Here is a 13,682-nt window from a genome sequence, read left to right as displayed (position 1 = left end):
AAGTGTTGGTTGATTTCTAACGATCATACTCTTCTAGAAGAGCGAAAATTGATCAAATAGAGACAATGTTAAACGTCTAGTTCTCCCAAAGAAAAACAAAACTGAAAAACCATAAAAAGAGTGGAAATGGTCTTTCTTTTGTTTCAAAAACCAAGAATAAAGCTCACTTATTCGATTATTCTTATTCCACTTTGACCCTCTTTTTCTTTCTAGATTTTAATCTCTCTTTTTTGCCCTTTTCTTTTTCTTCAATTTTTTTTTCCAATAACTCCTTTTCTCTTATGTTACTATTTTTCTTGTTATTGTTATTATATTTTAAAAAGAATTATATTTCTCATTCGGTAATTTTTTTCATTTTCTTGTTGAAGATTTTTATTTATTTATCAAATTGATTTAGTATTTACTTATACTAGTGGCAAAAGTATTGATATGTGATCAAGGTTAGTCGAAAGTAGAACAAAATAGTAAGCTTTTCAATTGTTCAGTTTTTAAATACATCTAATATGAGCACTCGTGTCTTCTAAAGATGACATTCTGAAAAAATGCTCATCAAAATACAATTTTTTTTTTTTTTGGCTGAAATGTTTGTTAAACACTTTTAAAAAAAAATGTTAATATTTAACGATTTGCCTCTTAGCATGGTTTAATTTTCAAGAACCCACTTATTCTATAAATTAATTAAGCATAGTAGTAAAGGGAAATACCACTATGTCTGTTCTGTTCCGTGGATAATTTATCAAAGTCTCAAATACAAATATAAAAGAACGAACTTTCTCAAAATAAGTCAAACTCTTGCTCTTATATTTTTGTCTATTTTTTGTTAGGGATAATATATTAGGAGTATCACTATAGAATGTTGTAAACCGGTAAAAGTTTTTTCTCTTTTAATTATTTTATAATATGCCCTACTGGAGATATAAAGTGGAAAAATGCATGCAATCAATCTCTTGTAACCAGTAGTGTCGCGTTGACCAACTGGATTGACATTAAGAATATCAATATCTGCTTTGATATAATCACCACACTAAATTTCAAAATGCACTGATGATTACTATACTCTAAGCTCTAATACCAATATCACTCGGGCCAACTCTCTATTTAGCATCAACAACATATTAATAGCCCGTGTGGCACCCGTAGTCCCACTTCGTTTGCCTTGGTCCTCATAGTAGTTACTTGGAGCCACGTTCTGTTGCATATTTTGTACTTGTAAAGGAAACTTTCTCACATCGATGGGAAATGAAAAGGTTTAAGTGCTTCGGCTCTTTATGTGTACTTGAATAAGTGAGCCTGCCATGTGTCCTTGTGTGTAAAGATCATTTTTCGTTTTAGTATTTATTTTTTTGTTACAGGTTTAGTTTATTTAAAACTTAAATTTTTGAATTTTAATTTAACTTTTAACTGAAATACTTGTTCAGAAATAGATACCTTTTCGGAATGGTCTTCTTCTTCTATAAATTATGTTACCCCGAAAGTAGGCCCGAAAGTAGTTAATTATTCTGCAGTAACATGTTGTCTTTGAGGAATACTAAAGAAAATTGTCTGTAAAGAATATACGGGTAATATTTCACGCCTCAAGATTTTCTTCTTCTTCAAATCTATTCTGCAAATTTTCTAACACGTTCTGCATAGCATAGTTAAGAGTTTTAATTTAAAAGAAGTGACCTTTGAAAAGGAAATAACGTGTGAAATTCTAAAAAACATGACTTTTGGGCTTCTTAAAACAAAACAAATAGAAGAAAAAACAATAGGAAAAAGTAAAAGTAGATGAAAAAAGATAAATATGTTTTCTAGCTTTAGGGACTGCCACATCACCAGCTTCATGTCCCTAATTTATATTAAATACGGAAATGGGCTAAATATACCCTGTAACTGAGGCGAATTCAGAATTTCAGGAGAATGGGTTCATCATTAGCTACGGGTTTTTTATTTATTTCTTTTGCCTTTAGTTCGTTGCAGTTTAGCGCCTATGATTTTTTTTTTTAATTTCTTTTGCCTTTTGAGACTTAGGTAATTAGAAATAAAGGGGGGAAAAGTCAATGTAATTCTAAAAAAGAAACACGTTTTTAATTTTTGGGTAATTAGAATTATAGAAGAAAAATGATTTAGAATAATATAAAAAGGAAAGTTAAAAGGCTGCTTTTAGGGGAAAAAAGCATAAAACGTGCAGAAGCTCAGGTTGGATCCCAAGACCTTATGAAATAAACACAACCCCTAATTGGTGCTTCACTCGGCCTGGTTTGACCATGTGTTCCTTTGGTTAATATTAGATATATTTTCAGAATTATACACATAATATATCGAGTTTAGTCGAGTGATCATGTGTTCACATGACCCAAAATTTCTACCTAAATTCGCCCCTACCTGTACTATTGAAAAAGGGCCAAATATACCCCTCGTATACATTGGGTCCAAATATACCCGGTCATTATACTATTGGTTCAAATAAACCCCTCCTCCATTAAAGTTGTCCAAGGTGGACATCCAATCCTATGTGACATTAACATTTGATGGGGTGGATGCCACGTGACATGCCACTTTAGCACCCCTAATCCATTTTACCCCTCCCCTCTATTTATTCTTCCACCACTAAAATTTCCTTCCCCTCCACCGCCATTGCCACCATTACCGCCGCCATGGCCATTTTCCACAAGATGGATAAATTTTGTTAATCCCTTTTTTTTTTTTTTTGAAATTTTGCAAAAACAGAGTCTACAAACTTAGTTATTGAGTTTTTGCAAACAGTTTTTGAGTTGTTTTTGCAATAATAATAATAATATGCTAGTAATTCTTTTATTGCAAAAAACTGAAACTTCCTGTAAATTAGAAAAGACTTAGACAACTAAATAATAGATAGAGAAAAATTTCTTTAAAAGTGAGTATTTAAAATTAAAATCCAATTAATGAACTTATGGTCACCTGGGGTATGGAGTATGAAGACAAGGAGTAAAAATACACGGTAAGAGGCCAGCTTGTCATGTTCTGTCATGGTGGTGCTAATGGTAGCAATGATGGTGGAGGGAAAAGAAATTTTAGTGGTGGAAGAATAAATAGAGGATAGGGGTAAAATGAGTTAGGGTGCTCACATGACATCCACCTCATCAAATGTTAGTGCCACGTAGGATTGGATGTCCACCTTGAACAACTTTAATGGAGGAGGGTTATATTTCAACTAGTAGTATAATGACAGGAGTGTATTTGAACCTAACCCCCTGTTTGGATGGTGGTTTCCCGTGGTTCATTAATGTATGGTTCTCTATGAAACTATGTTTGTTTTCATTGTTCTTAAAATTATGTGGTATGGTGTTGTAAACCCGTGGTTCATCCCATGGTTATATAACCATGAAAAGTCTCAATTTTTGTAACCACGGATTTGGTGGTTTTTCCGTGGTTACATATTTCATTTCTCCATTATACCCCACCCTCCACCATCCACCCCACCCCACCCCCACGCTACCACTCACCCCCGCCCCACCCTCCACCATCCACCTCACCCTATCACTCACCCCCACCTCACCCCCGCCACTCACTCCCACCACACCTTTCACCCTACCACCCACCCCACCCCCACCCCCACCCCCCACTCCCAACTACCCCACTCCTCTGCGACCCACCCCCACCACTCCAATCACTACCCACTACCTCTCACCACGCCCTAACCCCACCCCATAACCACTCATCCACCACCGCCACCCACTACCCCTCACCACCGCCCACCCGCACCCCCACTTTACCACCCACTACCCCACCTTCATCCCACAACCACCCACCTCACACCACCTACCCCTCCACCACTCCCACTCACTACCTACTTATTTTTTAAAGTTCCTGTTTTGTTCTTTACCTGAGTTTTATTAATATATATAAACTAATTTTTAATTAAGAGTTAAGGGTATTTTAGTAAACTTACAAGTTATTATACAATATCATACAGTCAAAACAAATAATACAAATGTTATTAAACCACAACAAACGATACAGTCTATCCAAATATTGTGTTCATTAATACCGTATAATACAATACAACACCATACTATATCATACCATACTGTACATTAATGAACCACGTGAAACAACCATCCAAACAGAGGGTAAAGTAACAAGGGGTTTATTTGGCCCTTTTCCAATAGTACATGAATATACTTTTTCTGTACTAAATATGGTGGTGGCGGCAGTTAGTTAGTAAGATGATGGAGGTTGGGTCGTGGTGAAGGTAATGACGCAAGAGAGAAAATGAATACGAGAGAGGAAAAATTGATTTTTTTCTGTATTTAAAATCCGTGGGCCTACTACATCAATAACATAATAATTGGCATCTCACGCCCTTTGAAGCAAGCGTAATGTACGTACTGTGCTACCTCAACGAATTATGTCCAATGGCATAATAAACGTCTTCGGGAGGGTTTAGGTGGTATGAAGCTCAATTGGGGTGTCCAAGTGGAATTTCTGGACAAGTTCAGAAACCTATCTATGTATTACGCCAATAAAAATTGACATTTTTTTTAAATATACGGAAAAAATTAAGACACATAAATTAAAACAAATAGCATATCCATAGATGTTCCATGGAGCATCGTTGATTTTTGCCCCGTATACAGTTTGTTGCTATAGTCAAACTCTAGATTCAAATGAGAACAAAAGAGAGAGGTCATATTATTTACTACTCCTAAGAAACATAGAAAACAAAAAAGAAATCCGACCTGCCGGATTCGAACCAGCGACCTAAAGATTAGCAGCTGTTTCCAAACTACAGTCTTCCGCTCTACCAACTGAGCTAAGGTCGGACATGCGATTTGTTTGACAAAGATCTTAAACATATTGTTGTGTATGAAACACAATCTTGGCTCTCCCAAAAATGAAAAAGAGATTTATGAACCATATAAAGGAATGGACTAGGTCTTTCATTTTGGGAAATTAACTTAAAATAGCCGTCCGCATAAAAAAACAGCTAACAGATATATAATATATTTATAATTAGTATTGTATATATGTATAAATAAAGAGAGACTGAATTTATAAATATTTTTGTGACTTTATTTTTCCTTTTCGGGAATAAGAAGAATGAGCTCATTTGTTCCACTTGAGTCTTCTTTTTCTTTCTAGAGTTTATGCTCTTTTTCGGCAACTTTTTTTCTAATAGGCCCTTTTGACTATGCTATTAGTTTTCTTTTAATTGCCATTATACTTTTTCATAATTTCATTTCATTTTAATATTTAGAAAAACATCATGGTACTTCATTCTGTAATTTCAAGGAGGTTATCATTTTAATTTGGAAGGTGGAAGGGGCATAGTTTCACAACCTTTAAAGATTGAGGGGGTCCGGTGAATTTTACTCTATTTTTCTCGTTTGGATCATTGAGAATAACCCTTTTTACGTTACATACCCATATTAGGGTGACGTGATAGGAATATTGCATAGGCTCAGACAGTCCAACTTAAAAGGTGACATTTATTTCAAATAATATGTGACATTTATTCAGAAAATCTTTCAGCTTTGACAAGAGTTTGGAAAAAAAAAAAAGTTAGGATTTTTTTTCAATCAAATGCCATTAGAAAAAAATCATTTGAAATTTTGAAAAACTACTCCAAGAGTATTTTTTAAAAAAGTTTCTCAACACTCTTTAAAAACAAATTTCGAGAGTGGATGGAGTCTTTGTGTACCAATCACTCGACAAACATTCGAGTCTAGTCTTTTTCTGCGTTAATCAGTCCTTATTCGAAATTTACTGACATAATAAATTTGAATTCCACCAATCGAATCTCGATATGCGGGGGTGTCCAAACATGTCAATTCAGCATCGACCATACTTGTTTCTTCAACAAGACACCGCTGTCATCGCCTAGTTGTGAATTGTGACGGACCTCCAGTCATGACTAATTGGTAGGAAGAGGTTGATACATAATTTTAAAAAATAAATCGGTCTGGGATGTGACAGAATTCATTGGCCATTTGAATTATTTGTTTTGAAATATAATATTTGTATATATTTAATAGAATTCTTAACACATGTACATACACATACACGGTCTGAGTCACAGCTATTGAGTTGACTGAACTTGTTGCTCATATTGTACATCGGCCCTTGCTAATATCAACCATGAAGCACCCTCATTGGAGATGTAAAATATCTTAACACATAAGGATTTGAGGCAAGAAAATAATAGAACTTGGTACATCGTAAGACATTCAAGAAATAAATTTTCTTTCGATGAAACATGTTTTTCTTTCTCTACGTCTTCACATTCTTAATTTTTTAAGAACATATAGTCTTTCACCACTGTGTATTTGTGGCTCACAAAGGACATAGCAATAATTGGCATATCAATTGAAGAAAGAAAATATATATATACATATATATATTCTAAAAATTCAAGTGTGTACTTTTACATACATATGGTGAAAATTGACTTTTTTAAAAAAATATGCTTATCCGGTGTTCAATACTCACTTTGGGACTCGATTAATTCAGATTCACACTTGTAAGTCTTACTTTGTGGGGTAAAGCGCACCCTACATAAGGCTCCATTCTAAAATTCGAACCCGAGACATCTGGTTAATAATGGAGAGGTACTTACCCCTTCACGAACGTCGAAAAATTGACTTTAGCTTTTATCAAAATATTTGAAATAAATTGACTAGACGAGGTCAATACCAAATCTTCGGGTATGTTATTATAAAGGAGAAATCACACTCCAAGTGGCAAAACAATTTTCCCTGTTTTAACGACCTTCCTCAAGTTTGCTCTGGTGGAACTTTAATTTAATAATGGCTGCATAGCCTCTAATAATATTACTCTCAAATCTTAAAACAAATAATGATTTTAGTTAGTTTTCTCTTAATGAAGGCTTTGCTCTTGTCGCCTTCTCTACTTCTTCCTCCAATTCACCACGCCATTAATGAAGAGAGAAGGTTTAGACAAGGGCGCGATGTTTCCCCTTCAATAATAACAACAACAATAATAACGCCTCAATCCCAAGTAATTTGGAATCCGTTATAAATTGACTCGTTTTTCCGCTGGCTGTCGACCTACCGCATTTCTCCTCCTTTTACAGAGTTGGCCAAGGCTAATTTGTCCATAGGGAAGAAAGAGGAAATTGAAATCAGCCAAAAATGAATGACTTATTCTCTAATTCGTTTAAAAAATACCAGGACCTAAAAAAACAGGTCCAATTGGATGATTTGGAGGGTGGTCAAGTTGGCCAGTCAGGAAATGAAAGCATTGATCTTGCTAAATTTTTTGAAGATGTAGAGAATGTGAAAGAGGACATGAACAATGTAGAAAAGCTCTACAAAAAATTACAAGAATCAAATGAAGAGAGCAAACTTGTGCACAATGCGAAGACTGTTAAAGAAATAAGGTCTAGGATGGACTCGGACGTGTCACAAGTCTTAAAACGTGTCAAGATGATCAAAGGAAAATTGGAAGCCCTCGAACGATCCAATGCAGCTCATAGGAAAATCCCAGGTTGTGGCCCCGGATCTTCTGCAGATCGAACGAGGACTTCTGTAGTTAGCGGGTTAGGGAAGAAATTAAAAGTCCTCATGGATGATTTCCAGGCATTGAGGGCAAGAATGAATGATGAATATAAGGAGACGGTTGCAAGAAGATACTTTACTGTGACAGGAGAGAAGGCTAACGATGAATTGATCGAGAATTTGATATCGAGTGGGGAGAGTGAATCTTTCCTCCATAAGGCAATCCAAGAACAAGGTATATTGTTAGCTGTCTGCCCTAATTTTCTTAACATGCCTGGTTTTATCCTTCCCTTTTCAAAAAGAAATAGCAATACATCCATGCAGACTTTTATAGTTAGAGCGTTCAATTTATCAGAAAATTTGTGAGACATAAATTTAAGTTGTCACTTGTGTGAACCTCTTTAAGAGAGAATTTTGTAAGGTTATTCTCTCGATATTATAGCATTTTCTTCTATTTTCTCTTCGGCAGGGGAGGATCCACCAATTAAGAATGGATTTGACTCTTCATAGAAAAGTTATATTGTACAAATAGAGTAAAAGTAAAATAATTTGTGTGTATATATAGAGACTATTGAATTCCCTTGGCATAACAAAAACATCTAGTGTAGTGGTAAAGAGAGTCAAAAATTACTTTACGTCATATGTTTGTATGTCAAGTGTGTCGTACTTGTATTCTTTTTAACCCCCTTACTAGAAATTCTTGTTCCCGCCGCCATTTAGAATAGTGGATTGGTCATCCAAGTCCATGAATGTTGGCCAATCGACCGAACCACGTTAAATTTTCTTGTCTCCTTTGGTATATTTCTCCTTTGTTATCTAATTTATCGTCATTCAAGTTCGCTATGTTAGCTTTTGCATGATGTCTGGTTATTTCGATCCTACTAGGTAGGGGCCAGATTATGGACACTATATCAGAAATACAAGAAAGACATGATGCAGTGAAGGAAATTGAGAAGAATTTGATTGAGCTACACCAAATATTTCTAGACATGGCTGCATTGGTGGAAGCACAAGGTCAACAATTGAATGATATTGAAAGTCATGTGGCACATGCAAGTTCCTTTGTTAGGAGAGGCACAGAGCAATTAACAGAGGCTAGGGAGATTCAAAAAAGCTCAAGAAAGTGTACTTGCATTGCCATTTTCCTTATCATTTTGCTGGTCATTCTCCTTACTTTCCCTCTATGGTGGCCATTACTTGCTAGCAAAATATTATAAGAAAAGAGAGAGAGAGAGAGAGAGAGAGAGAACAACCCACCTGAAATTTTGGACTAGACTTTTTGGTTGTTTTTTGAAGAAGAATCCAATAAAAGTTTTATCAGGTTGTTGTGAATTTTAGGATCACTTTTTTTTTTTTGGCAATTGACTATTGTTTGTAAGAAATTTATTCTTGTATTCATTGTCAGCACTTTCTTTTCTTTGACACTGTATTTATTGAAGCAATTTTTGTCACATCAATGGTACATATAGACATCTTGCAGGATCTGTGAAATCTATGTGTATTAGATGCTCTATTTTTTTCTTGAAAATTTGTTCAATTTTTCTGTTCATTATATGAAGAAATTGATATTTCTTTTTGCTTTTGGTATCTGCTTTGGAGTCCAAATAACTTGATTCGCGACGAAAGTCCCACTTTGTGAGTCGCCCTACCAAAGACGATTCCATTCCCAGAGTCGAACCTGATACTTCTGGTTAAAGATTTAGAATTATTTACCACTCCTCCACAACCTTTAGGGGTGAAATTGATACTTAAAGAAGTTGGACTGAGTTTCCTACTGTTTTTAGTTGTAGACTTGTAGGCCTGAAAATTGTTTACATCAGCCCAATAAATGAATGACATGTGTTTGAGCAACACTTTCTTTTTACTAAAACCATGGTTTAATATTGCATATTTTTACCTCATTAAATCACTCAATTAAAGTAAAATAATAGTTTAATTTGGGGTAAATATTCAGTGAAGATAAATGTTTACGCATTTCACAGCCTCTCCTTATCCTCATAAGATCATGTCCTGCAAGTTTTTCTTTTCTTTTCACTCTTGGGTAATTCTTCAAAGAATATATAAACAAATGACAATGTTCTTGTTAGTTACCTTTTTTTTTTTTTGGGTCATTTGTTGTTAGTTACCTATTGATCAAGCTCGAACATATGTTTTACAGAGCATTAAAATAGGAATAATTAGGTCATTTATAAGGTTTACATGTAGTATGATCAACATTGATGGACAATCTGATAAAATGATAGTAGTAACTAATTAGCATGTAATGATAAGCTTAATAACATATATAGTGCAAAAATCATATTATCAGTGGATTTAATTTAAATCCTTAGAAGAATAACAGATACCAAGTCATGGTATCTAACTTAGAAATTGCTCTTTATTCTCTTTTCTCGAGGTAAGAAACCACAGAATTGGAGAGGAAGCTAAGTTCCTTTCATTCGCTAGGTGGGAGCCTCACACACATAGCTGGAAGCCAGAAGGCTCATATGGTCATTCACGTTGGAGTTGGCTGTTGGCACAATAGAGTAGTGCTATAATTTAAGTACTTAGAAGAATAGCAGATACAAGTCATGACATCTAACTTAGAAATTGCTATTTACTTTCTTTTCTCAAGGTAAGAAACCACAAATTTAGAGGGTTTAAATATAAAAGTAAGCCAATTTACAATGGGTCATTTGCACAAATGCCCTTCAAAGACACTGGTCTTTAATTTTTTTCCCCTCAAATCGGTGGTCTTTATTTTTTTTAAAAAAAATTGACTAAGCAGGAGTTCAAACTCAGAACCAAGGAGTTTTTAGCGAACTGAAAAAATTAAAGACCACCAATTTGAGGGGAAAATATTAAAGACCAATGCCTTTGAAGGGCATTCCGCACAAAAAAATGATTTACAATGGAGGCTAAATTCCCTTCATTTGCTTTTGGGGAGCCGCAAACACATAGTTGGAAGTCAGAAGGCCCATATGGCCCATACACATTGGAGTTGGCTGCTGCCACAATCGGGTGATGCTATAATTTAAATCTTTAGAAGAATAGCAGATACAAGTCATGACATCTAACTTAAAAATTGCTCTTTACTCTCTTTTCTCGAGGTAAGAAACCAAAAAGTTAGAGGGGAAGAATTTATTGGATAGAAAATTAATCCAGCTTATGCCGGAAACTAAGTTCCCTTCATTCACTTCGCGTGGCCGCACAACACATAGTTGGAAGTCAGAAGGCCCATATTGTCATTCACATTAGAGTTGGCTATTGGCACAATATGGTGGTGCTATAATTTAAACCTTAGAAGAATAGCAGATATTAGTATGAAATCTAACTTAGAAAGTGCTATTTACTCTCTTTTCTTGAGCTAAGAAACCACAAAATTAGAGGGGAAGAATTTATTAAATACAAAAGTAGTCGTTTACACCGGAAGCTAAGTTCCCTTCGTTCTCTTCACGGAAGCTGCACAACACAACTGTTAGTCAGAAGACCTATGTGGCCATACACATTGGAGTTGGTTGTTGCCACAATAGGGTGATGCTATAATTTAAATCATTAGAAGAATAGCAGATACAAGTCATGACATCTAACTTAAAAATTTCTTTTTACTCTCTTTTCTCGGGGTAAGAAACCACAAAATTAGAGGGGAGGTATTTATTAAATAAAAATGTGAGTCAGCTTACACCAGAAGCTAAGTTTCCTTCATTCTCTTCGGGGGAGCAGCATAACACATAGCTAGAAGTCAAAAGGCTCATATGTCCATACACGCTAGAGTTGGTTGTTGGCACAATATGATGGTGCCTTACCGCACCGTAGGCGGATACACGGTAGGGTTTGTGGTGGTGCTTTAGGATTCCAATATACTTAGTTTAAGATCAATGAGCTTATTGACAAACCACTTCCATTCCATTCTTAAGTAAGTTGGAGGGCAATCATCTTATCCACAATCAAAAGTAATTTTGGGTAAATAAGAGTGGGAGACGATTGACATTGCTGATTCACTTTATTAACCATGTCATCACATTTGAAAATCATGTATTTATTTTTGCGAGGCACTGTTGGTTACTCCATCTATCTCTATTTATGTGATACACTTTCATTTTTAGTTTGTTCCAAAATGAATGTTACATTTCTATATTTAGAAATAATTTAACTTAAAACTTCCCCTTTTACTCTTAATGAAATAATTTACAGCCACACAAATATCTATGATATGTTTTAGACCAAAAATTTCAAAAGTTATTTTTTTTTAAACTCCGTGTTTAATCAACCATATCACATAAATTGAGACGGAGGGAGTATATGTCTAAAAACTACAATTTGACTTGAATACTAGTATTCAATAGGTATAAATCTTAATTGACATGTTAAAGCGGAAATTAACCAAGGTGAAGGGGTTGTTTATGTGCTCTTTCATTTTTTTTTTTTTGAACTTTATACTGAGTTAAGGGGTCGTTTGGTTGGTGAACAAGTTTTAACTAATTATAATGACAGGATTATAATATGATTATTAAATAGTGGTGGAATTATTTAGTGAACATACCTGGACAGATGTTTGGTTCATTGGATTAAAAATGAAATATGTGCGGGATATAACATGAAACATGTATTTAGTTTTACACTAGATAAACTAGGATAAACTTTTATTTCTAATTAAATAGTGGACTTGTAAAGGATTTCGGGAAGAAAAGTTTCGGAGAAAAACATATTTTATCATTTTGGTATTTTCTTCGAGATTGTAATCCACATTGAGGATGGTATAAAGATAATACCACAATTACAATATAAACAACTAAGAGTTATTGATTTAGAAATTGAAAGTTTGACCAAACACAGAATAAAATAATACTCATTCCTTTTCAATTGATGTGATACTTTTCTCTTTTCGAGAATTTATTTGACTAAACCGAAGCTAAATTGAATTAATTAGATTAAATCAATATTTTAATATATGAACAGTATTTAAGTTATAACTTTTCTCAAATTAACATATTAAAATATTGACCGAAGTTGATGCAGTTTGAATTTTAAGAAGCGAAACATGTGAATTGGGATAGAGGAGTGTAACCAACAAATTTCTGTGCCAAAATTTGTAACCAACAAATTTCCGGGCCTTAGAAAAATAAATAATCAAGACAGGAAAATTGAGTAACAAAATGTAGTATTTGATTTCAAGAATGTTGAGTCGTACAATATCTATATAATCCTCCGATTCTTCAACAATAATGTAAACTATGTTGAAACTTGAATTTGATTTAGATTCAAGGGCTTTAGAAGCTTAATCTTGAATCTTCGTATTTGAATTTGGACTTAGATTATTTGCCACGAACAAGTAACTTGATCTTGAACGCCTTGATATTTGTCTTTGTTCTTAATCTTGAACTTGAACTTGAGCTTGAACTTGTAGCTTGTAGAGAAATATGTAGACTTTGATCCACAAGCTCTTTTCTTGCTTCTTGTTCTTAATCCCCCTCCTTTGTAAGTTATGAGGACCCCCATTTATAGTTTTAGGGAAGGTATATCTTTGTGATTTGATTGGGTAGAGCATGTCATCAGTACACTTGTCATGATTTCATTGGCCCATTAATTTGACTTGGATTGCACATGTAGCATGGGCCAGAATTTTAAAATGGGCTAATACCTATTTGGACCTTGGGCTATTAAAGTGGGTTCATCATTTGGAGTGCAATTAAATGGGCAAGCTCAATGTATTTAAAATTGGATGATTAACCCAATCATATTAGCCACATCATTTGGGCTATTTTCTTGAACTTAATATAGTTCAAATTAATTTATGGATTTAAATCCAATAAAATTTATATTCCTACAAGGAGTACCACATTTTTTGTCGAAATTTTATTATCCCAAATCCCACAAAAATGGAATAGACAAAGAGCCCGTTTGGATTGGCTTATAAGTTGGCTTATAAGCTGTTTTCAGCTTTTTTGAGTGTTTGGCTGGCCAGCTTAAAGTCATTTTATGCTTAAAATAAGCTCAAAAAAATAATTGGACCCATTTGACTTAGTTTATCTAAAGCAACTTATAAGCTGAAAACAGCTTATAAGCCAAAAAAAATAAGTTGGACTACCCCAACTTATTTTTTTCAGCTTATAAGCTGCAAACAGCTTTAAGCTGTAAGCCAATCCAAACGGGCTCAAAAGCAATTTAAAGAGACGAGCGAGCTACGTCGTTTTGGAGACCTTAAGTTCCTCTTCTAAGCCCTTT

The 13,682-nt window shown here is 34.5% G+C and overlaps 1 protein-coding gene and 1 non-coding gene across 2 annotated transcripts; one reads left to right on the top strand and one right to left on the bottom strand.

Annotated features, from left to right (window-relative positions):
* Positions 1–4,694: 4,694 nt before the first annotated feature.
* On the bottom strand, positions 4,695–4,784 carry TRNAY-GUA (transfer RNA tyrosine (anticodon GUA)). Its single transcript is given in 2 exon segments — positions 4,695–4,730; positions 4,748–4,784. It is a non-coding gene; the product is annotated as a tRNA-Tyr (tRNA).
* Positions 4,785–6,825: 2,041 nt separating this feature from the next.
* LOC132636610 (syntaxin-124-like) lies at positions 6,826–8,960 on the top strand. Its single transcript, XM_060353558.1, has 2 exons — positions 6,826–7,713; positions 8,364–8,960. Exons 1-2 carry the CDS (start codon positions 7,113–7,115, stop codon positions 8,693–8,695), a joined length of 933 nt encoding a protein of 310 aa, XP_060209541.1. The 5' UTR covers positions 6,826–7,112; the 3' UTR covers positions 8,696–8,960.
* Positions 8,961–13,682: the final 4,722 nt, after the last annotated feature.

The sequence above is a fragment of the Lycium barbarum genome, chromosome 4 (genome assembly GCF_019175385.1).
Source record: "Lycium barbarum isolate Lr01 chromosome 4, ASM1917538v2, whole genome shotgun sequence".
Lineage (NCBI taxonomy): Eukaryota > Viridiplantae > Streptophyta > Magnoliopsida > Solanales > Solanaceae > Lycium > Lycium barbarum.
This window is presented reverse-complemented; position numbering and strand designations above follow the sequence as displayed.